Source organism: Puma concolor, chromosome A3 (assembly GCF_028749965.1).
Source record: "Puma concolor isolate L17-30 chromosome A3, mPumCon1.1.hap2, whole genome shotgun sequence".
Classification (NCBI taxonomy): Eukaryota; Metazoa; Chordata; class Mammalia; order Carnivora; family Felidae; genus Puma; species Puma concolor.
In genome coordinates, this window is record NC_141669.1 from 118,473,924 (window position 1) to 118,497,708 (window position 23,785).

At 46.6% G+C, this 23,785-nt stretch overlaps 1 protein-coding gene across 2 annotated transcripts; it reads left to right on the forward strand.

The window, feature by feature from the left end:
- The first annotated feature begins 533 nt into the window (after window positions 1-533).
- Window positions 534-7,524, forward strand: MYL9 (myosin light chain 9). Of its 2 annotated transcripts, XM_025931801.2 has the most exons (4): window positions 534-668; window positions 3,845-4,054; window positions 5,820-5,981; window positions 6,835-7,524. In XM_025931801.2, exons 2-4 carry the CDS (start codon window positions 3,871-3,873, stop codon window positions 7,005-7,007), a joined length of 519 nt encoding a protein of 172 aa, XP_025787586.1. In that variant the 5' UTR covers window positions 534-668; window positions 3,845-3,870; the 3' UTR covers window positions 7,008-7,524. The 2 variants fall into 2 exon arrangements, with proteins under 2 accessions (XP_025787586.1, XP_025787587.1); XM_025931802.2 differs by lacking the exon at window positions 5,820-5,981.
- The last annotated feature ends 16,261 nt before the right edge of the window (window positions 7,525-23,785 follow it).

Genomic DNA, 23,785 nt, shown 5'->3' on the forward strand with positions numbered 1-23,785 from the left:
TACCTGGATCTTTTTTGCCACTCTTTTCACTGAATCTTCATCACCACCCTCCTATTTTACAGGAAACTGAGGACAGGCTGAAAGGGGAGTGATGTGGCTGAGGTGGGCTATTCCGTTGCAGTCCTAATCCCCAGGTGAAGCCCCCACACCAGCGGAGCCTGACTGGTGACCTTTTCATGTGAGGATGTTGGGGACCATCTGATACGCCTCTTCTTTCAGACTGGGAAAAAAGCCATACTTGGTTTGGTGGAAGGAAGCCCTCCCACGGGAATGGGCCGGGCAGCGGGGCCTTTGGGGGAAAGTTGGGGGTAGGATCTCAGAACTGAAGATCCTGGATGTCCTTCTGCCAGTCTCACTAGGAAGGAAGGGACGGCCCAAATAAATCCCCCTCCCGTGACAATCAGGGGAGAGGGGGCCACCGTTCCCCCCGCATCTCCTCCGGGCGTCACGTCCCCAGCCCGCTCTGGGAAGTCGTACCGCCTCCCGCCTGTGAGTCAAGGCCAAATAAGGCCTCGCGGGTGCGCCGCCCTGCCCCGCCCCTCCGCGCACACATTCTTCTGCCTTGTAAGGCCGGTGCGGCCCCGCCCACCGAGCCCGGAGCCGGACCGACCGACGGCCCGCGCCCCGCACTTGCTCAGCACGGAGAGCGAGCACCTTCTTCGCACCAGGTGGGAGCCGCGGCCGCGAGGGGGCTAGGGTAGGCGATGTGAGGCCCCACGGACAGGGATGCCGAGGATCTCGGCAAGGACAACCGTCATGGGGCTGGGGCTGTGAGTTGCGGGTCAGACCGGACTCTGGCGGGGCTGGGCAGCAGGGAGACTGTTCTAGGCTCTGGGAGCTGGTGCTCCTTTGGTGAGGGTTTGGTGAGGGAACACTGTCCAGGCCCTTCCCATTTGCAGTGGAGTTTCAGACGCCAAGCCCAGAGCTCTGGGGTGCCCAGAAGGGGAGGGAGTTGTGGTCACCTGTGTTCCCTGCCCCAGAAAACCCATGTGTGTCACAGACAGGCTCCTTGAGACCCCCTCCAGAGCATCCGTGTCCTCTCCCCTATCTCCTGGGGCAGGAGAGAGGGATGAGATAAAGGTAACCCCACCCCACACACACCAATGCTGTGTGAGAGCACTTGAGACTTCCATGCACTAGGCCATCTGTCCAACTGTGCCTATTGGGTGGGAAGGGTCTGTCAAAGGGCTCTGGAGCCAGACAGGGACCTGGGCCAGGGGACCTCAATCCCTGCTGGTCCTCCCCAGCTTTCTAACTGCTCTGAGGAAGGAGTCAGATCACTCAGCCAGGGAGGAGGTGAATTTACTAGCAAGGCATCTGGCACCACCAGCATAGGAACCAAGAGATAATGGAGGACACAGGCACCAGAAGGAGGGAGATGTCACCTAGTTGCAGCCAGTCCAAATACCAGTTATATCTGATTCCCTAGGGTCTAGGACCCCCAGGAGCAGGTTCCAGGGCTAAGGGACTAGCATGTCCCTGACCCCGTTTCCTCAACCAAGCCTATAAACCGCCTCTAGTCACACAGAGCCCTCAGCTGTAGTAGGCCCACCACCAGGAGCCTCTTAGGGTATGTGTTTCCTTCTGTGTTCAGTCATCAAGGGCACCAAGGGCTGGCCATTACCACCCACTGACCCAAGCCTAGCCCAAGCATCCTGGCTGCCTGTTGGGCTCTACCCCCCTCATGGGCACAACACTTCCCTTCTTGTGCATTAGTTCTTAAACTGCACAGTGGCGGGGGCGGGGGGGGGGGGAACCTCACCCTGCTTCCCAAGATTGCTGGGATGGACAAACCCTAAAGCTCAGTGCTGGATAGATGAGGAAGGGGAAGCCACAAAGACAGAAGGGCCCAGCCAGTATCACAGCAGTGGGTGAGATCTCAGCCATTCCTACCTCTGGCCATGGCTTCCTCTCTCCTCCCGGCTCCATCTGCATAGATCTTTGCAGACAGGAGGGCCATGGCAACAGTGATGATAACCATCACAGCATCTCATGACTGGGTTACTTGTTGGCTTTCTATGGGTTCTGTGAGTCAAAGTTCCCAGAAAACAGAGGGCTTCAGGAAGGACTGGGCCCCTCAGAGCACTAAAGCCCTGCTGATGCCACCATCTCATTCCTGCCCAGCTAATGGGTGAGAAGGGCTTCTGTCTACCCACCCTGTACCCTGTGAGAAACACCCAGGGCCAGGTGTGTCAGTCCAGTGGAACACAGCAGCAGTCTGTCATTACTACAGATGGCTGTGGTCCTGGGGAAGGGCTGGGGCTGGCCAGGATCCCTGCTCAGCATTTAAGATCTCAAAGACCAAAGTCTGAGATGACTGGAACAGGGGCATGGGATAGAGTCTGAGATGACTGGAACAGGGGCATGGGATAGAGGCCAACAGACAGCTTGAAGGGCATTCATAACCACACAACTTGGGGCTAAAAACAGGCAGAGAAAGCTTTCTGGAGGCAGGCCCTGGACCAACGGCTCAGGGCAGAGGAGAGAGGCAGGCAGTGGTCCTAAGTACTGAGCCCCAGCTGCGGGGCACATAGCACTAGGTCTTCAGGGGCACCGTCCCCATGAGCCATGACAAGGGTTGAGGGAAAGAGCACTGTGCTTTGCCTCAGTTTCCCCATCTGTACAGTGGGAGAAGTAGACTGGCTGCAGTTGCCATCACAGCGTTAATTAAACAAGCATCTATTAGCCTATTAGTACATCAGGGGAGGGAGAGAGAGACCTCTAGGTGCTTACTGTCAAAGCAAGGGTCAGGGACCTGCTCCCCAAGGAGGTGTCTCAAGAACTAGGCTGGAAAAGGAAGGGCGTTCAGTGGGAAGGACTAAGGAGGAAAGTCTGAGGGTGTCTGGGGAACATCCAGAGGTCCAGCATGGCTGGGTCATGGATGGCAAGAGGGACACAGTGAGGGGTGCCATGCTCAGTCAGACAAGGGTTGGAGGGGTTCACACAGGACCCTGAATGCCAGACTCAGGGGCCCAGACTTGTTCTGGAGTGAGGCAAGAACCTTCAAGGGCTTCAAGGTGAAGTGATAGGTGGTACAGGTCTGGATCTATATGGGATGGGAGAGACTAGCTAGAGGCTAGGAGGCCAGGTCTAAACAAGAGTGACAAGAAGCTGGGGCTCTCAGCCTGGGGAAGCCTCATGCCCCTATTAAGCACTGAGCAGTAAGAATAAGGAGTAGGGCCCAAATCAGGTCTATCATCCACCCAAGGGGCTGATCAAGTGTGGGCAAGTTGGGGGAGGGAACACTGCCCAGAGCATAGGCCTTCCAGAACATCCAGAACAGAGGGATAGGGAGGAGGAAGGAGGAGGAGGGGGAGGAGAGGACAAGAATGTCAAGAATGCAGGGCCACTGATCCAGCTCCATACTGCCAGGGGCAGAGGAGCTGGCAGGGAGCCTCACAACCTCCCACATTTCAACCCACCTTGTCACTTGGAGGGAGAGAAATGGAGAGTGTAAATGCTATTAAGGATTAAAAGAGATAAAGCAAGGACAGGTTGGCAACAAACCCAATCTTACCCAAACAGCCACAGCAAAAATAGCTTATTCTGTGCCTGGCACCATTCCAGTGGCTTCTCAGGCACTAAGTCAATGATTCCCTACTGCTGGGCATTCCTCATGTCCCCATTCCCAGATGAAGAAATTCACTGGGAGAGGTAGAGAAGTTGTTTATGATCACATAGAGCCCATGCCTGTCTGCTTTTGTGATGAGCTGGATGACAGGAGCCCCAAGCCTATGGGAGGCCTTGAATGCCAGGCCCAAGCACTGACAGCCCGTCTAGGGTAGGCAGGAAGATTCTCTGGCCCAGGCTCATAAGCTCTTCCCCTGACACCCACTTCCTGCAGGGAAGCCCCACCCACCAGAAGCCAAGATGTCCAGCAAGCGAGCCAAGGCCAAAACCACCAAGAAGCGGCCACAGCGGGCCACATCTAATGTCTTCGCGATGTTTGACCAGTCCCAGATCCAGGAGTTTAAGGAGGCCTTCAATATGATTGACCAGAACCGAGATGGCTTCATTGACAAGGAGGACTTGCATGACATGCTGGCCTCGCTGGGTGAGCAGGGATGGGGGTGGCTGGGGTCTAAGCGGGCCCCGCGAGGGTTGCAACTGAGGCAGGCAGTGGGGCTGCTCGTCATTATAGAGTACGTCCCATGTAGTGACATGTGGTACCCACCCTGGAGAGCAGATGCCATTACTTTCTCCATTTAACAGACAGGGAAACTGAGGCACAGAGCAGTTCGACATTGGATCTGAACCCAGACAGGCTCACTCTAGAGCAGTGCTGCCTCAGGCAAATTTGTGGTAGGGGTGCCTGGTATCACTTCATTTAAAGCGAAGGATCAGCAACTAAAGAAGGTTTTAACTACACAGACTTTCCAGCGTACAGATAGGGAAACTGAAGCCAAGTGCCTCCCCTTGTTCAGAAGTCACCCATGTCAGGCTCTTAGAGCCTCTCTGACTCCAGCGACTTCCTCAGGAACCTAGTACAATTCACCACTGCTCAGATGGGGAAACTAACACCCAGAGGCCAAGCCTCCAGATACCACCTCCCTAGTCTGTGGCCCCGCCCTCACATCCCTCCCATGTGCTAGCCACAAACACTACTCTCAGCATCAGTTCCCCGCACCTCCTTCATCCAGGTGAGAGCGTCTAGGTCAGACACTGGCTGGGGAAGATAGGAAGCCTCTGGCAGTGGAGGAGGCAGCCTGTGGAGGTCAAGCCCCAAGCTCTGGGGAGAGACAGACCTGAGTTAGCCCCTGGCATTGCCCCTCACAGCTGGGCAGCCCTGCTCTGAGCCCATTTCCCTTCCTGTGCAATGGTGACTGTGGCCCTTGTATACACACACGCCCAGGGTGTCTGGGGAGAGGACTGGGCAACCCTGAGTTGGAAGGTTGTTGACATCAGACACTGCCCCCTCGTGGGCCATCTACCCAGAAAAACCTGCATTCCTATTTGTAGCTCATGTCAGTGGGCCACAGGTCAGTCCTGGCCTTCTGGTTAAGAACATCATCCTCCAGTTTAAAAATAAGAGCAGCAGATAATAAAATAAGAAGAAGCTGTGCATGTATCTTAATTCTCAAAGCAATCCTACTGGGTAGATGTGATTATCATTCCCACTTTATAAATGAGGAAACAGAGGTTCAGAGAGGGTAAATAATTTGCCTGAGACCACACAGCTACTACATAGTACAGCTGGGATTTGAACCCAGCAGTTGATTTGAGTATGGGGCTGTGCCAATTGTTCTGTATGATTTTACAACCACTGGTGCTATTTCACAATTCTAAGACACGGGGGAAACCAAGGCACAAAACTGGGATTCAGACTCCAGTCTTTGTGACACCACAGCTCACTGGTTTAACCATTTTCAACACTGTGCCTGGAATCTGCGGTCTAGCTGATTGGGTTCCAATGCTGGCTCCACTCCTTACTTGCTGTGTGATCTTGGATAAGTGGCCTCACCTCTGTGTTTCAGGTCCCACACCTGTGAAGTTGGGGTGAGTATGCTGACCTCACAGCATGATGAAAGTTAAAGCAGTCAGGCATGTGGGGCAGCAGACACCATGGACAGTCAGCAAATGGTGACTCCTACACTTAAGAGGTCACGGATATTAGACCAGAGGTGGAAGCTGGCCAGGGCAGCCTGGAGAGCCCAGGGGAGGGAGCAGTCAGAAAGCGGGCTGCTCCAGCAAGATGCTGTGCAATTTACAAAATGTATTATCTCCTGCCTATGGGACTCAAACAGGCCATGAAGGGAGGGGACAGGGAGGTGGGCGGGGACAGGGCAGTGACAGCAGGCACAAATGTCCCTCTGCCACAGGGAAGAATCCCACAGATGAGTACCTTGAGGGCATGATGAGCGAGGCCCCGGGGCCCATCAACTTCACCATGTTTCTCACCATGTTTGGGGAGAAGCTGAACGGCACAGATCCTGAGGATGTGATCCGAAATGCCTTCGCCTGCTTCGACGAGGAGGCCTCAGGTCAGCAGCCTCCAGGTGGAGGCCTAGACAGGGCCGGGTCTGAGAACTTCACCCAGGGTGCCCACGGGGATGCAGGTGGGGCTGTGCTGTGCTGGGACTTGTCCCCAAAGGCCAGAATGGAAATCCCGCATCTGCTGGCTTCCACGGCCAAACCATGCCCTGTCCTTGTTCTCTTCCCCCCAATGCTAGAGCACAAGAGCCCACAACCACCAAGACATCCCACTTCTTGAGTTCACCTGTTGGCCCAGCACATTGCCCCCACTTTAGACTTTCCCAGAAACTAAATCATTCTAGGCCCTTCTGGCCAACAAGGTACAAAAACCAGCCCCCATCCTCAAATCTTCCAAAGGGATTGCGTCCCACAAATAGTTTGTCCCAGACACAGGCCAGGATGATGCTGGCAGCGGTGACTTCAGTAGTTTCTCAGGGGCCACAGGCCCAAGTACATTCACATTTTCCTCACTACCTTCATAATCCCCTACCAGGGTGGCGGCATATTTTCATCCCCAATTTCCAGGTCAAACAGGCACAGAGAGGTTTAAGAACTTGCTCATGGTCACGCAGCCAGGAAGAAGGGGGAGGAGCATGCAAACAGGCAGTGGAACTCTAGGGCTCATGCTCTTAAAGTGAGACATACCCAGCCCCCCATACTTACAGCCCCAAGTACCCTACAGAAACACACAGAACCCTCCCTCTGGGGCTCTGGGAAGCTTGAACTGGCTGGAGGCCAGAGCTGTGTCTTTTCCTGGTCCTTCCCCCACTACAAGGTCTGCAAGGACTGGGGTTCAGGGTAGGGGTATTGGGCATGTCCCAGCTTGAGTCCTTGTCTCACAGACCCTGGCCCTGCCCCCAGGTTTTATTCACGAGGACCACCTACGGGAGCTGCTTACCACCATGGGCGACCGCTTCACAGATGAAGAAGTGGACGAGATGTACCGAGAGGCACCCATTGATAAGAAAGGCAACTTCAACTATGTGGAGTTCACCCGCATCCTCAAGCATGGGGCCAAGGACAAGGACGACTAGGCTGCCCCAGGCCCCTATCCCACTCACCTGCTCCCCACCCTCACTGTACACCAGCTCCACGCCCGTGACCCCACAGGACCCTCTCAGGGGATCCTCCCTCTGAGGGGTTAGGGGCCCAGCTCACAGTGGAGGAACAGGCTGAGAGCATGCAGTGCCAGGCAGGGGGCACACAGCCAACATGAGGCAGGTGTTGCAATGTGACCCTCTGAAAGAGGACCGTCTCCTAGAGAGCTGGGCCTCATGGGCTTTTCCCCGCAGGACAAGCCCCGTGTCCTGTCTGGGACACAACTTCACATGCACCCCCATGTAGGACAAGACAGCTCTTTCCCAGCCACTGCCACAAACACAAACCTCACCAAGGTCCCTTCTCTGAGGACAGGATTCCAGACCCCTTCTTTGTGCCCTGCCCAGCCACCAGAACACAGCCCACCCCACCAGGAGTGTGATCCAGAAGATGCATGTAAACTGGATATTTGATCCAGGGGAGGCAGAATCTCTAATAGAAGTCTGAGCACTGCTTTGGGTCTGTGTGTCTGCTGCTGGGGTGAAATAAAGGAGCTCCTAATCCCTAAACACCCTCCTGCCCTCTCCTGTCCCCAGTGGCTGCCCAGACCCCTACCTTCCCCTGGCCAAGGAAGGACTCAGCTGAGACCAGACCAGAGTGGGGAGCAGACAGAGGTGCTGAGGGAAACAGTCCTTCTGGGAAGGAGAGGCCTGAGTGGGGAGGACGCACAGGAATCACCACAGCATATCTCAGGGGCACCGGGAGGTCAGAGGTCAAGGTCACCCAGTCTTCAGGACTATAGCCTGGATCGCCAGGGACACCTCAATGTTCCTGGAAAGCCAGATGGTCCTGGAAGAGCAGGAAGGCTTCGGGAACAGTGAGAAGAGTGCATCCCAGTAGCTCCGAGGTTAAGGTTGGAATGAATGGGTTTAAGGAATTCCCTGAGGTCAGCTCCAGGCAGCCACCAGGTGTGCTCTGGGCTATGCCTTCTTCATCTGGAGGGTCAGTTCAGCCACAAGACCAGCTTTTTACATCCCACACGCACACAAGGTGAGCGAACCTGGGATCTCTGTTACACGTGAATGGTGGGGACACTGACAACAATGCCTGGGGCTTAAGGAGCAGAAATACTGGTTGAATGAACAGATAGCCAAGAGAAGCAAGGACTGCCTGAGGTCACCCAGTGGATCTGGGACATAGGGAGGGCTGAATCCCAGCCTCTAGATCCTCCACAGGGCTCAGGCCTGGGCTAGACACATCCCACCTGACCCCAGCAAAGGTTGGGGAACAGCTGCTGGGCCTGGCTTGACCTGACGCCTCCCTAAAGATCACCCCCAGCCAGCCAGCCGCAGCACACAGCAAAAGTCTGAGATAAGAGCCAAGGGAGTGCTGAGCACTAAGAGGACTGTGTACTGGCCGAGGAGGGTCTAACTTCCCACAACCCTCTGCCCCACCTCAAGACCAGGCCCCTCCCAGTCAGGCCCTGGTCAGAGCTGACCATGAAACTACCCCTCTCTGGCCTCCAAATTGAGCCCCATGAGTCCCTGATCTCTACTCTGGATGCAGCCAGCTGCAAACAGTTTCTGACCAGGCCCACATACTGTGACAGACTCAGTGGACCATGCCTTTGACCCTGGCCCCAGATGGAGGGTCTTTAGCCTGACTACCTGTGCACTGCAGCTAGCCCCAAGGAAGGAGCAGGCTCTGGGCATCCTCCTGGGACTCCAGGGTCACAGGTCACTCTGTAGAGTCACTGGCACCAAAAGCCTTTCTGGAAGAAGGCAGGGATGTGGTTAGAAACCAGCTTCCTTGCACTCTGCCCCCCAGTTTGCATTCCTGTCACAAGCCTACTCCCCCTTCACCCCAGAGAGAGGGAAAGATTCACACCTGGTGTGAGGGTACAGAACTCATCCACCCTCACTGGTTTCTGAGCTGGCCTGAGGCTGACCTGACGGGATCCAGAGGATGGGACAAGGTAAGTGTTCTGTGCGTGGAAAGGCAGGACCAGCAGGCGGGAGGAATGTGCAGGAGCAGAGCTAGGAGGGTATGGAAGCAGCCTGGACAAAGTCTGGAAGCAGGAATGCATGTAGCATATTCAGGAGCCAGGAAGAAGGCAGTTTTCCATTTATGAGCTAATTTATTAAAATATTAACACCTTTTTAGAAAAGCAGCAGCAGCTACTGTTTTATCTCTTACAGGCAACATTTACAGGTAACAGTGAAGCATGCCTAGAACTTTCAAAGTCTATCATAAACTCAGAAGCCACAAAGAAAAAGACTGGTGCATTTAAATCCATGAAGACTAGGGGCACCTGGCTGGCTCAGTCGTTAGAGCATGCGACTCTTGATCTCAGGGTTGTGAGTTTGAGCCCCATGTTGGGCGTAGAGATTACTTAAAAATAAAATAGGGGCACCTGGGTGGCTCAGTCAGCTAAGCATCCCACTTCAGCTCAGGTCATGATCCTGTGGTCCATGGGTTCGAGCCCCACATCAGGCTCTGTGCTGACAGCTCAGAGCCTGAAGCTTGCTTCGGATTCTGTCTCTCCCTTTCTCTCTGCCCCTCCCCTGCTTGTACTCTTTCTCTCTCTCTCAAAAAAAAAAAACATTAAAAATTTTTTTTTAATAAAATACAATAAAATAAAATCTTTAAGGGGTGCCTGGGTCCGTTAAACATCCAACTCGGTTTCAGCTCAGATCATGATCCAAGAGTTGTGGGATCGAGCCCTGTGTTGGGTTCCATGCTAAGTGTGGAGCCTGCTTAAGATTCTCTCTCTCTTCCTACACCTCTCTCCCCAGCTTGCACACTCTAAAAAAAAAAAAAAAATTATACCTGTTGGTGGGTTTAAATAAATAAAAGCTTTAAAATTTTTAATTTTGTGGTAAAATTATGTGGTATATTTATGTGGTAAAATACACATAAAGTTGGGGCACCTGGGTGGCTCAGTTGGTTAAGCATCCAACTTTGGCTCTGGTCATGATCTCGCAGTTCAGGAGTTTAAGCCCCACATGTCTGCTGTCAACACGGAGACCACTTCGGATCCTCTGTCTGTCTGTCTCTCTCTGCCCCTTGCCCATTCTCTCTCTCAAAAATAAATACACATTAAAAAAAATACACATAGGGGCGCCTGTGTGGCTCAGTCAGTTGAGCGTCCAACTTCAGCTCAGGTCATGATCTCGTGGTTCATGGGTTCGAGCCCTGCGTCGGACTCTGTGCTGACACTCGGAGCCTGGAGCCTGCTTCAGATTCTGTGTCTCCCTCTCTCTCTCTGCCCTCCCCTGCTTGCACTCTGTCTCTCTCTCTCTCAAAAATAAACATTAAAAAAATTTTTTTTAAATACACATAAAGTTTACCATCTCAACCATTTGTTTTAGGTAAACTCTACCCCCCAACGTGGGGCTCCCACTCAGGACCCCAAGATCAAGAGTTTCAGGCTCCACAAACTAAGCTAGCCAGGAGCCCCCCATCTCAACCATTTTCAATTGTACAGTTCAGTAGCACATTCACACTACCGTGCAATCACGACCACCATCTACTTCCAGAACCTTTTCATCTTCCTCCAATGAAACTCTGTTCCCATAAAATACCAACTGCCCATTTCCCCTCCTCTCAGGCTCTGGCAACCACTCTTGTGCTTTCTGTCTCTGAGTCTGACTGCTCTAGGTACCTCACATAAGTGGAATCACTGTATTTGTCATTTTGCTTCTGGTTTATTTCACTTCACATTAATAATCTCCTCAAGATTCATTTTCATTTTAGCATGAGTCAGACTGTCCTTTTTAAAACATTTTTTTTTTAATGTTTATTTTTGAGAGAGAGACAGAGTATGTACGAGCGGGAGAGGTGCAGAAGGAGGGAGACACAGAATCTGAAACAGGTTCCCGGCTCTGAGCTGTAAGCACAGAGCCTGATGCAGGGCTCGAACTCACAAACTGCGAGACCATGACCTAAACCAAAGTGGGATGCTTAACTGAGCCACCCAGTGCCTCAGAATGTCCTTTTTCAAGGCTGAATAACATTCCATTGTACATGCAGAACCACACAGAACCATTTTGCTTATCTATTCGTCTGTCCAAGGATGCTTGAGGTGTTTCCACCTTTTTACTATTGTGAATGTGGCTGCTATGAATGTGGGTGCTGAGTAGGTTATTTTTACATATGTAGACAGCACCTACTATGTGCCAGGCACATTAAGCACTAGAGCTGTCAAAATGGAAAAATCACAGTTCTGATGCTAAAGGAGCTCACATGGTCATGGGGGAGACTGTCCAGAAACAAGACAGCTATGAGTAAGAGTTCAGTGTGACAGGATCACACAGTGACCCAGGGACATCGTGAGGGTAAGGGGATGAGGCAAGGATCCAGGAGAAAGTGTGAAATGGGGCATAAATCAGGCCAGGTTCAATCAGGAAAAGGAAACCACTGGTGCAAAAGTCTGAGGTCACAACTAAAGGGCCTGCAGCTCCTAAGAATGAGAAAAAGTCTGAGCTCTGGCTCTGTCCCCTACCAACCCAGTGACTCTAAAGAAGCAGAGGGAGGTTAAAGGAGTTGTAAACACCACCCAAACACAAAGGATCCCATAGGGCCATGGCTGGGCTCCAGTGGATGAGGTGGGGAGGTATCAAGGGAAGGAGGGATAAACAGCAACCCAAAGCAAAACTCAGGTTCTGGGAGGGTTGGAAGTCTTGGCTCTTTATCTGGAGCCTCAGGGTAACCCTGAGATGAAAGGTAGAAACCACCCAAGCCCCTAAGTATCCCTCTACTAAGAGGGAAGGAAGTAGCACTTGAAAAAGAACTGTGCCAGGGTGGAGCTAAGACTAACAAGAGGCAAAGAAGAACCCAAGAATTTATCCATATTATTAATAACTACACGTTAACAATTTTGAAAACTTAGAGGTTTGTGGGTGGCTGTTAAGCGGCTGACTCTTGATCTCGGCTCAGGTCGTGATCTCGCGGTCCTAAGACTGAGCCCCACATCAGGCTCCATGCTGAGCATGGAGCCTATGTGAGATTCTCTCTCTCCCTCTCTCTCTCTGTGCCTCTCCCTTATGCACGTGTTCTCTCTCAAAATAAATAAACATTGAAAAAAAAAACAATTTTGAAAACTTAAACAAACTGAACAAATTCCTGAAATAGCAGAGGCTTAGAAGTAACTCAGAATGAAATAAAAGAGCAAAACATTAAAAACAGGAAAAAAGAGGGATGCCTGGGTGGCTCAGTCAGTTGAGCGTCTGACTCTTGATTTTGGTTCAGGTCATGATCCAGGGCCTTGGGATCAAGCTCCACGTCATGCTTCGTGCTGAGCGTGGAGCCTGCTTAAGAGTCTCTCTCTCTCCCTCTGCCCCTCACCTCCCCACACCCCCACCACTCACGTGCACACACTCTCTCTCTTAAATATAAAAATAAATTAATAAATAAAAATGTGAAAAAAACAATAGCCAAATTATGGAAGCACAAGTACCCATCAATACTTGAATGGATTAAGAAGATGTGGTGTATATATATACAATGGAATATTATTCAGTCATAAGAAAGAAATCTTGCCATTTGCTATGCCATGAATGGAGCTCGAGAGTATATTACTAAGTGAAATAAGTCAGAGAAAAAACAAATATCATTGGTTTCCTCATATGTGGAATTTAAGAAACGAAACAAAGGAGCGAAGGGGGAAAAATAAGAGACAAACCAAGAAACAGACTCTTAATTACAGAGAACAAACTGAAGGGAGGTGGGCAGGAGGATGGGTGAAATACGTAAAGGAGATTAAGAGTACACTGAACACGATGAGTATAGAACTGTTGAATCACTATATTGTACACCAGAAACTAATATAACACTCTATTAACTATACTGAAATTAAAATTTTTGAAAATAAAAAAAAAAAGGAAAAGAAAGCCAAAGTTTTCTTCTAAGTATTGGTGAATTTGAAGCACTGGTTAAAAATCTTCCCACAGGGGGACCTTGCTGGCTTAGTCAGTAGAGCATGAGACCCTTGGTCTTGGGGTTGTGAGTTCAAACCCCACGTTGGGTGTAGAGATTACTTAAAAATAAAATCTTTAAAAAAATAAAATCTTTGGGGTGCCTAGGTGGCTCAGTCAGTTAAGCATCTGACTCTGGATTTCATCTCAGGTCATGATCTCAAGGTCATGGGATCAAGACCCTCGTCAGGCTCTGCGCTGGGCATGAAGCCTGCTTAAGATTCTCCCTCTCCCTCTCCTTCTGTCCCTTTCCTGCTCACACTCACTCTCTCAAGAAAAAATACTTATTTAAAAAAAAATTACAAAAATAAATAAATAAAATAAAATCTTTCCACAAAGATGACACTGGGCCCAGATAATTTTATAGGGTATGAGCTACCAAACTTTCAAGGAACAGACCACCCTGAGCTCACAAAGATTGTTTCAGCATCCCTATGATACCAAAAGCAGACAAAAATATTATCAGAAAAGGAAATAACAGGTCAGTTGCATTCATGAATATAGATACAAAACTCTTATATAAATTATTAGCAAACCAAATCTAACAGTATATTTAAAAAAGGGAGGGGGAGGCCTGGGTGGCTCAGTTGGCTAAGCGTCTGACTTCAGCTTAGGTCATGATCGCGCAGTTCATGAGCTTGAGCCCCACGTCAGGCTCTGTGCTGGAAGCTCAGAGCCTGGAGCCTGCTTTGAATTCTGTGTTTCACTTTCTCACTGCCCCTCCCCCACTTGTACTCTGTCTTTCTCTCAAAAATAAATGAAACATTTAAAGAAAAAAATTTTTTAAAGATAATAAATAATGACATAGTTGGATTCGCCCCAGAAATTCAAGATGTTTTAATATTAGGAAAGTCATGAATGGGGGCACCTAGGTGGCTCAGTTGGTTGAGCATCTGGCTTTGACTCAAGTCATGATCTCACAGTTTGTGGGTTCGGGCACAGTGTTGGGCTCTGTGTTGACAGCTCAGAGCCTGGAGCCTGCATCGGTTTCTGTGTCTCCTTCTCTCTCTGCCCCTTGCCCACTTGTGCTCTGTCTCTGTCTCTCAAAAATAAACATGAAAAAAAACTTTAAAAAGTCATGAATGTAATTCATCACATTAACAAACTAGAAATAAATGGTATTATTATATCAGTAGATTTTTTTTTTAACATTTATTTATTTTTGAGACAGAGACAGAGCATGAACAAGGGAGGGGCAGAGAGAGAGGGAGACACAGAATCCGAAACAGGCTCCAGGCTCTGAGCTGTCAGCACAGAGCCCGACGCGGGGCTCGAACTCACGGACCGTGAGACCATGACCTGAGCCGAAGTCGGACACTCAACCAACCAAGCCACCCAGGCGCCCCATATATCAGTAGATTTTTAAAAACCTACTCGTGATAAAAATTCTTAGTAAATTAAAATAGAGGAGAATATCCTTAACCAGATTAAGAATATCTAAGGAAAAAAAGCCTGGGTCAAAACACATCTTAAAGAGGTAAAAATTATGGGCGCCTGAGTAGCTCAGCCAGTTAAGTGCCCAACTCTTTTTTTTTTTTTAATTCTTTTTTTTTTAATGTTTATTTATTTCTGAGACAGAGAGAGAGCATGAGTCAGGGAGGGGCAGAGAGAGAGGGAGACACAGAATCCGAAACAGGCTCCAGGCTCTGAGCTGTCAGCACAGAGCCTGACGCGGGGCTCGAACTCACAGATGGCGAGATCATGACCTGAGCTGAAGTCGGACGCTCAACCGACTGAGCCACCCAGGCGCCCCAAAGTGCCCAACTCTTAATCTCAGCTCAGATCTTGATCTCACGGTCCTGAGTTCAAGCCCCGCGTTGGGCTCAGCACTGGGTGTGGAGCCTACTTTAAAACTTGAAAAAAAAAAAAAAAGAGAGAGATAAAAATTAAAGGCCTACCCTTTATAATCAGGAATGAAGCAAGGGTGCCCACTAACAATATTTATTCAACATTGTATTGGAGGGCCCAGATAATTCAAAAAGACAAAAAAAAAAAAAAAGATATACAAGTCTGAGAATTAGAAAGGAAGAAGTAAAACTGCCATTATTTGTAGACATGTTTGTGTACAAAGAATCTACAAATATTTAGAAACAGGAGAATTTAATCAAGTGAATGGATGTAAGGTTAACATAGGAAAGTCAACCACATTTGTATGTACCAGCAGCAACCTGTTACAAAATGTAATTTAAAAGGGAAAAAAAAAAACAACACTGAAAGTAGTATAAGAAAATATCAACTGAAATAAATTGAACAAGATATGTAATACTTAAAGTAAAATTATACTTTATTAAGTGAAATTAAAGAAGACTTAAATAAAAGGAAAAGTAAATTATACCTACTGGTACCAAAAATGTCAACTCCCTCTGAAGTAATTTACATATTCAATGCCATTCTGTTCAAAATTTCAAGACTGTTTTTCATAGAACTTTAAGATGATTCTAAAATTTATATGGAAGAATAAATGGCCATGAATTGCCAGATATTTATGAAAAAGAAGAGGAAAAGAAGATGTAATTTCTAAAATGCAGGGCTTAACATGAAGCTATAGTAAACATGATCATGGTATGACAGAAGTGGAGAGAGACAGATTGATCAATGGAACAGAATAAAGTCCAGGAACAAACCTACACATTTATAGCCCTTGTTATATGACAAAGGTGGCATATCATATATCACATTAGTGGGGAGACGAGGGACTTAACAAATGGAGCTGACACCAACCAAAGGGACTACAATGAACAAAACTCTCAATAACCAGTACTGGTAAGGGGGAGAATGGAGAGCACCTAGAATCCTCACATGCTACACAGAGGAGTGTAAACAGGTATAACCACTTTGGAAAACTATTTGGCATTATCTACAAAAGTAGAATATACATACATCTACCCCATGACTCAGCAATCCCACTCTTAGCAATGAATGTGCACACCCAACAGAAATGTGGACCCATGTTCACCAAAAGATACATGCAAGAAGGCTCACAGAAGCATCACTGTAATAGCTCCATGCTGAAACAACCCGATCTGCCCACCAATGGAATGGACAAAGAAATGGCATTGAACTACAGCTATATGGATAAATCTCACAAACATAATGTCAAGCAAAACAAAAACAAAAACAAAAAACCCACACAAAAGAATACATATTTGTATCAGTCAGGATTTGATCAGGGGCAGAAACCACATTGGTTATTTCAACAGAGATTATTTAATATAAATAATTGTTAACTAAATATAAGTTTTAATTAAATAACTAAAAGAGTAAAAAGAGAACTGAAGAAATTTAAAACCATGGGTGGGATTTTTTCTGGGGAAGTACAAGAAATAAGAGAAAATTTGAATAGAGTAATTCACACCAAGAAAGTGAAAATAAAACAAAATATTTGCAAATCATATCTGATTAGAGACTTACATATAAGGAACCCTCACAACTCAATAATAAATAAATAATCGATTTAAAAATGGGCAAAGGAGGGGCACCTGGGTGGCTCAGTTGGCTAAGTGTCCAACTTCAGCTCAGGTCATGATCTCATGGTTCACGAGTTCAAGCCCCACATCCGGCTCTGTGCTGACAGCTCAGAGCCTGGAGTCTGCTTTGGATTCTTTGTCTCCCTCTCTCTGCCCCTCTCCCACTTGTGTGCACGTGTGCGGGTGCGCTCTCTCTCTAAAAAAAAATAAAGATTAAAAAATTAATAAATTAGGGGTGCTTGGGTGGCTCAGTCAGCTAAGCATCTGACTTCAGCTCAGGTCATGATCTCACAGTCTGTGGGTTTGAGCCCCACATTGGGTTCTGCACTGACAGCTTGGAGCCTGGAGCCTGCTTCGAATTCTGTGTCTCCCTCTCTCTCTGCCCCTCCCCCACTCTCTCTCTCTTTCTCTCTCTCTCTCTCAAAAGTAAACATTAAAAAAAATTTTAATAAATTAAATTAAATAAAAATGGGTAAAAGACATGAATAGATATTTCTCCAAAGAAGACAAACAGCCAGTAAGCAAATGCAAAGATGCTCAATATCATTAGGCATTAAGGAAATTAATGGCTATAATTTTAAAAACCCAGAAAATAACAAGTGTTGGGGAGAATGTAGAGAAATTAGAACACTCACACACTGTAGGAGGAAATTTAAGATGGTGCAACTGCATAGGAAAATAGTCCAGCAGTTCCTCAAAAGGTTAAACCAAGTTACTATACGACTCAGCAGTTCTGCTCCTAGGTATATACCCAAGACAATGAAAACATACATCCATGCAAAAACTTCTACACAAATGTTCATAGCAGCATTACTCAACACAGATAAAAAACAGACACAGTCCCGAAGTCCATCAACTGATGACGGGTAAGTAAATATGGTCTGTCCATGCACCAGAATGTTATTCAGCAATAAAAAGAATGAAGTTCTGATTCATGTTACAACATAGATACACCTCAAAAACACTATGCTAAGTCAAAAGTCCTTAACAAAAGACCACATATTGCATGATTCTATTTATATGAAATGTCACAAACTGGCAAATCTATACAGAATAAGGTGTATCAGTGTTGGCCTGTGGCTGGGGTGGGGAGGGTGCAGATGGGGAGTGAAGTTGATTATGCTGATGGTTGCACAACTCTTTAAATACGTGAAAATTGGGGGCACCTCGGCGGCTCAGTCAGGATTGAGCATCCGACTCTTGATTTCACCTCAGGTCATGATCCTAGGGTTTTGGGACTGAGCCCTAAGTTGGGGCTCTGCTCTGGGTATGAAGCCTGCTTGAGATTCTCTCTCTCTAAAATAAAAAAATTAATGGGGCGCCTGGGTGGCTCAGTCGGTTGGGCGTCCAACTTCGGCTCAGGTCATGATCTCGTGGTCCGTGAGTTCGAGCCCCGCGTGGGGCTCTGTGCTGACCACTCAGAGCCTGGAGCCTGTTTCAGATTCTGTGTCTCCCTCTCTCTCTGACCCTCCCCTGTTCATGTTCTGTCTCTCTCTCTCAAAAATAAATAAATGTTAAAAAAATAAAAAAAAAGAAAAGTAGCTACTGAATTTCATTTCTGTTATTAAAAAATAAATAAATAAATAAATAAATAATAAAAAAATTTTTTTAATTTATTAAAATTTTTTTAAAAAAATTTAGTTTAAATATGTGAAAATTAACTGAATTGTACACTTTAAATGGGAGAATTTTATGGTATGTAAATTATATAACAATAAAGCTGTTGAAATAGATAGTAACTATTCCAAAAAAAAAAAATTCTAAGGTTTTTGTAAGGTATTCTTTTCAAAGTCTAGTACATTTAAACTATTAGAACTTCTATTTCTTGGGGTGCCTTGGGTGGCTCAGTCAACTGAGTGTCCAACTCTTGATCTCAGGGTCATGAGTTCAAGCCGCCACTGGTGTGAAAAACAAACAAAAAAAACCTTTATCTTCTGTAAATGTTTCTATTTCCTTCTATTCATATAAACCCCACTAGGTCTGATAAATCAATCAAAACATCCTTAAATTTAAGACATGTTACAATTTAACTTATTAACACACTACAAAGTAGGAAAATATTTCAGACTCCTACAGACACACTGAAACTTTCAGTTTTAGTTCTACAACCACAGCCATGTGCCAAAGTAAACCAAGACCACAAAAATCCACTGCCTCAATGAGCTGTTCTCCTTTCTTTCAAAGGCTTTTTTTTTTAATGTTTGTGTATTTTTGAGAGAGAGAGAGACATACAGACAGAGCATGAGTGGGGGATCGGCAGAGAGAGAGGGAGACAGAATCCAAAACAGGCTCCAGGCTCTGAGCTGTCAGCACAGAGCCTGATGCAGGGCTCGAACTCATGAACCATGAGATAATGACCTGACCTCAAGTCAGAGGCTCAACCGACTGAGCCACCCAGGTGCCTGATGGGCTGTTCTCCTTTCAGTGCTTTCTTAATTCCTTCAACATTTTCTTAATTGACTTGAGCTTGCAAATAGACAAGCAAACTACGAAAAAAGAAAATAGACTACTAACAAATGAGAGTTTCCCACATCCCCCACTGGACAAAGAACAGACCCCCACTGTCTTATAAAGAGATGAACAAATAGGGGCACCTGGGTGGCTCAGTCAGTTAAGCGTCCGATTCTTGATTTTGGCTCAGTTCATTATCTCTCATGGTTGTGAGATCGAGTCCCAAGTCAGACTCTGCACTGCCAACACGGAGCCTGCTTAAGATTTTCTCTCCCTCTAGGGGCACCTGGATGGCTCAGTCGGTTAAGCGCCTGACTTTAGCTCAGGTCATGATATCTCACCATTTATGGGTTTGAGCCCTACAGTGGGCTCTGTGCTGACAGCTCCGAGCCCGGTGCCTGCTTCAGATTCTGTGTCTTCCTCTCTCTCTGACCCTCCCCTGCTCATACCCTTCCTCTCTCTCTGACCCTCCCCTGCTACCTCAAAAATAAAGAAACATTTAAAAAAATTTTTTAATAAAAAAAAAAAAAGATTCTCTCTCCCTCTCTCTGCCCCTCGCCCTCTCACACATAGGTGGTCTCTCTCAGAAAAAAGAGACCAACAAATAGACCATAAAACCAACTGTTAATTACTCCTGCCAACAATGGGAAATAGTTTGGACAAGAACTAAAACCAAAACACAGAGTCTGAAAACAAACAAAACAAGAAGGGAAGAAAGGAGGGAGGGGAGGGAAGAAAGAAAAAGACAGAGGGGTGGTATGGGGGGGCAGGGAACAGTCAGTGACGTAGTTTTATCGATGGTTAAAACCCATGAGACCTCCATCACAGACAACAGTGAAATTGGCTCTGGTAAGTTAAGTCCATTGAGCATCCCAATGGGATGTCCTCCAAAACTCCAGGCGTAATGTACAAGGAATTAGACATGACTCTTTGGCATTCTACAAAATATATGATCAGTACTCTTCAAAAGTGTCAAGGTTATCAGAAACAAATTGACAAATCTGGAAACAATCCAAATATCCTTCAAATGATAAAAAAAATGAAGTACATTTATCCAATGAATGCTATTCATCAATAAGAAGGAACCAACCACCTACCAATACACAACATGGGTCAATCTCAACAGCATTATGCTAAAAAAAAAAAAAAAAAGTAGATTCAGAGGCCATATGGCAAAACTATAGGACAGGGCTATATGGGGGCATGAGGGAATTCTGGAGGATGATGGAACCACTCTGAATCATGATTATGGTGGTGATCACATGGTTGTTATATGTTGCAACTCATTTTTTTAAAGGGTGAGTTTTTACTATATTAAAATGAAACAAAGAATATCTAACATATTATAAAAAAACATAATAGGAAAATGGGCAAAAGCATATAAACAGGAGACTCACAAAAGGTAAACATCAGCTAACAAGTAGAATAGAACGACCTCACTGGTGTTCAGAAAGCAAATCAGAAACAGGCCACTTTAAACTCATCAGACTGCCAACCATTAGAGCGAGACATAATACCAAACATTAGCAAAGATAGAGAGAGGGGGGCTCCTCATATAACAGGTGGTGGGGGGCAGGCTGGGGCACTCATGCAGGAGGACACCTGCCTGTACCTGGAAACAAGTAAACCCATCGTGGCTCAGCAACTCCACTGAGAAATGTGTGCCAAGACCCAGGAGGGGCAAGACAAGATGTCGCCTGAAGCAGCCTTGATGAGAGCAGGGTGCTGGGAGAACCTACGTGTCTGTCACGAGGAGAGTGGATAGTGAAACATGACGAGCACATGCTATGCAACACCAGGCAGTATTACTGAGCAATGAACTAAATCAACATTCATGCATCAACATGGGTAGATATTAAAAATGCTGTGGGGGATGGGGGGAGGACAGAATGAGAGCTGCTGTCCAATAACTTTAGCATAATATATTTTTTAAGATTTTTTCTTTTATTATTATTTTTTTAATTTACATCTAAGTTAGTTAGCATATAGTGCAACGATGATTTCAGGAGTAGATTTTTAATGCCTCTTACCCATTTAGCCCATCCCCCCCCCCACATCCCCTCCAGTAACCCCCTGTTCTCCATATTTAAGAGTCTCTTAGTTTCGTCCCGCTCCTTGTTTTTATATTATTTTTGCTTCCCTTCCCTTATGTTCATCTGTTTTGTATCTTAAAGTCCTCATATGAGTGAAATCATATGATATTTGTCTTTCTCTGACTAATCTCACTTAGCATAACACCCTCTAGTTCCATCCACGTAGTTGCAAATGGCAAGATTTCATTCTTTTTGATTGCCGAGTAATCCTCCATTGTATATATATACCACATCTTCTTTATCCATTCATCCATCAATGGACATTTGGGCTCTTTCCATACTTTAGCTATTTCTGATAGTGCTGCTATGAACATTGGGGTGCATGTGCCCCTTCGAAACAGCATACCCATATCCCTTGGGTAAATACCTAGTAGTACAATTGCTGGGTCGTAGGGTAGTTCTATTTTTAATTTTTTGAGGAATCACCAGACTGTTTTCCAGAGTGGCTGTACCAGTTTGCATTCCCACCAGCAATGCAAATGAAATCCTCTCTCTCTGCATCCTCGCCAACATCTATTGTTGTTGCCTGAGTTGTTAATGTTAGCCATTCTGACAGGTGTGAGGTGGTATCTCATTGTGGTTTTGATTTGTATTTCTCAGATGATGAGTGATGAGCATTTTTTCATGTGTTGGTTGGCCATCTAGATGTCCTCTTTGGAGAAGTGTCTATTCATGTCTTTTGACCATTTCTTCACTGGATTATTCGGTTTTGGGGTGTTGAGTTTGATAAGTTCTTTATAGATTTTTGGTACCAACCCTTTATCTGATAGGTTGCTTGCAAATATCTTCTCTTATTCCGTCAGTTGCCTTTTAGTTTTGCTGATTGTTTCCTTCGCTGTACAAAAGCTTTTTATTTTGATGAGGTCCCAATAGTTCAGTTTTGCTTTTGTTTCCCTTGCCTCTGGAGATGTATTGAGTAAGAAGTTGCTGTGGCCAAGATCAAAGAGGTTTTTGCCTGCTTTCTCCTCTAGGATTTTGATGGCTTCCTGTCTTATGTTTAGATCTTTCAGCCCTTTTGAGTTTATTTAGTGGTCCAGGTTCATTTTTCTACATGTCACTGTCTAGTTTTCCCAGCACTACTTGCTAAAGAGACTGTCTTTATTCCATTGGATATTCTTTCCTGCTTTGTCAAAGATTAGTTGTCCATGTGTTTGTGTGTCCATTTCTGGGTTCTCTATTCTGTTCTATTGATCTGAGTGTCTGTTTTTATGCCAGTACCATACTGCCTTGATGATTACAGCTTTGTAATACAAAGAAAAAAATCCGAAGATTTAAAAAAATTGTTTTAATGGTTTATGTATTTTTGAGAGAGAGCGTGAGCAGGGGAGGAGTAGAGAGAGGGGGACAGAGGATCCAAAGTGGGCTCCGTGCTATCAGCACAAAGCCTGATGCAGGGCATGAACTCGTAAGCTGTGAGATCATGACTTGAGCCAAGGTCAGATGCTCAACTGACTGAGCCATCCGGGCACCCCACAATTTTATTTATTTATTTTTACTAATTTATTTTCAAGTTAGTTAACATACAGTATAGACTTTTTTTTTTTTAAGTAATCTCGACATCCAATGTGGGGCTCGAACTCACAACCTCGAGATCAAGAGTCACACGCTCCATCGACAGAGCCAGCCAGGCACCCCTTACATGAAATATTAAACCATGCACGGGGTTTTAAAACCAGCATAGGATTGTTCAAGGGACTGTTCATACATTATTCAAGGATCCAAAGAAAACATTTTAGACTGGATTTATATAGTAGGGGAGGGGCACAGGAGTGGGCACTAGGAGATCAACAGGAGACTGGGTGACGGACACCAACAAGCATCTATTCCAAGCCTGTTACAGGAAGTGCCAGGTATTGGGCAACTCTACGGTGCAGAAAGCAGGGCACCACGGGCCAAGGGAGACAATAACAACAAAAACAGTCATTACAGGGGCGCCTGGGTGGCGCAGTCGGTTCAGCGTCCGACTTCAGCCAGGTCACGATCTCGCGGTCCGTGAGTTCGAGCCCCGCGTCAGGCTCTGGGCTGATGGCTCAGAGCCTGGAGCCTGTTTCCGATTCTGTGTCTCCCTCTCTCTCTGCCCCTCCCCCGTTCATGCTCTGTCTCTCTCTGTCCCAAAAATAAATAAACGTTGAAAAAAAAATTTAAAAAAAAAAAAAAAAAAACAGTCATTACAAACTCAAGTAAGCGGGATGTAGGAAACTTAACATGGGTAAGAGGGGCAGGAGACCAGTCCTGAGTGATCAGGGACAGCCTTCCTGAGGAGGTGACACTTAAGCTGAAATCAGGAGAAATAGCAAGGGTGAAAAAACAAACAAAACCACTAAGTGGACACGAACATGGCACGAGGTGGAGTGAGTGACACTGAGACTGGTGGGAGATAAGAAGTAGGCAGGGGCCAAGTGATGCCTTGAGAGCCCTGTAGACCCTGGGGAGTCTGGACAGGACTCTAAAGTGCTGTGGGAACCACCTGAAGGTTTCAGGCAGGGACAAGTGTTTACGGAGCACTTACTATGGGCTATGTGCCAAGCCTTGTGTTATACATGGATAATCGCGTTTTATTCTATACAACTCCCCCCCAAAAGAGAGGTTGTTATTAACCCAATTCACACACTAAGGAAACTGAGACAGGAAAAGGTTAAATTACCTATTTGGGGCAAGGTCATATAACTAGTTAGAGAAAGACCCACACTCAATCACTGTTATAGGATGTTGTTCAATAAAATAATAACCTATACTTAATGAGCAATTGCAATGCACCAGGCAATCTGATGCGAGGGCCCCTGCGCTT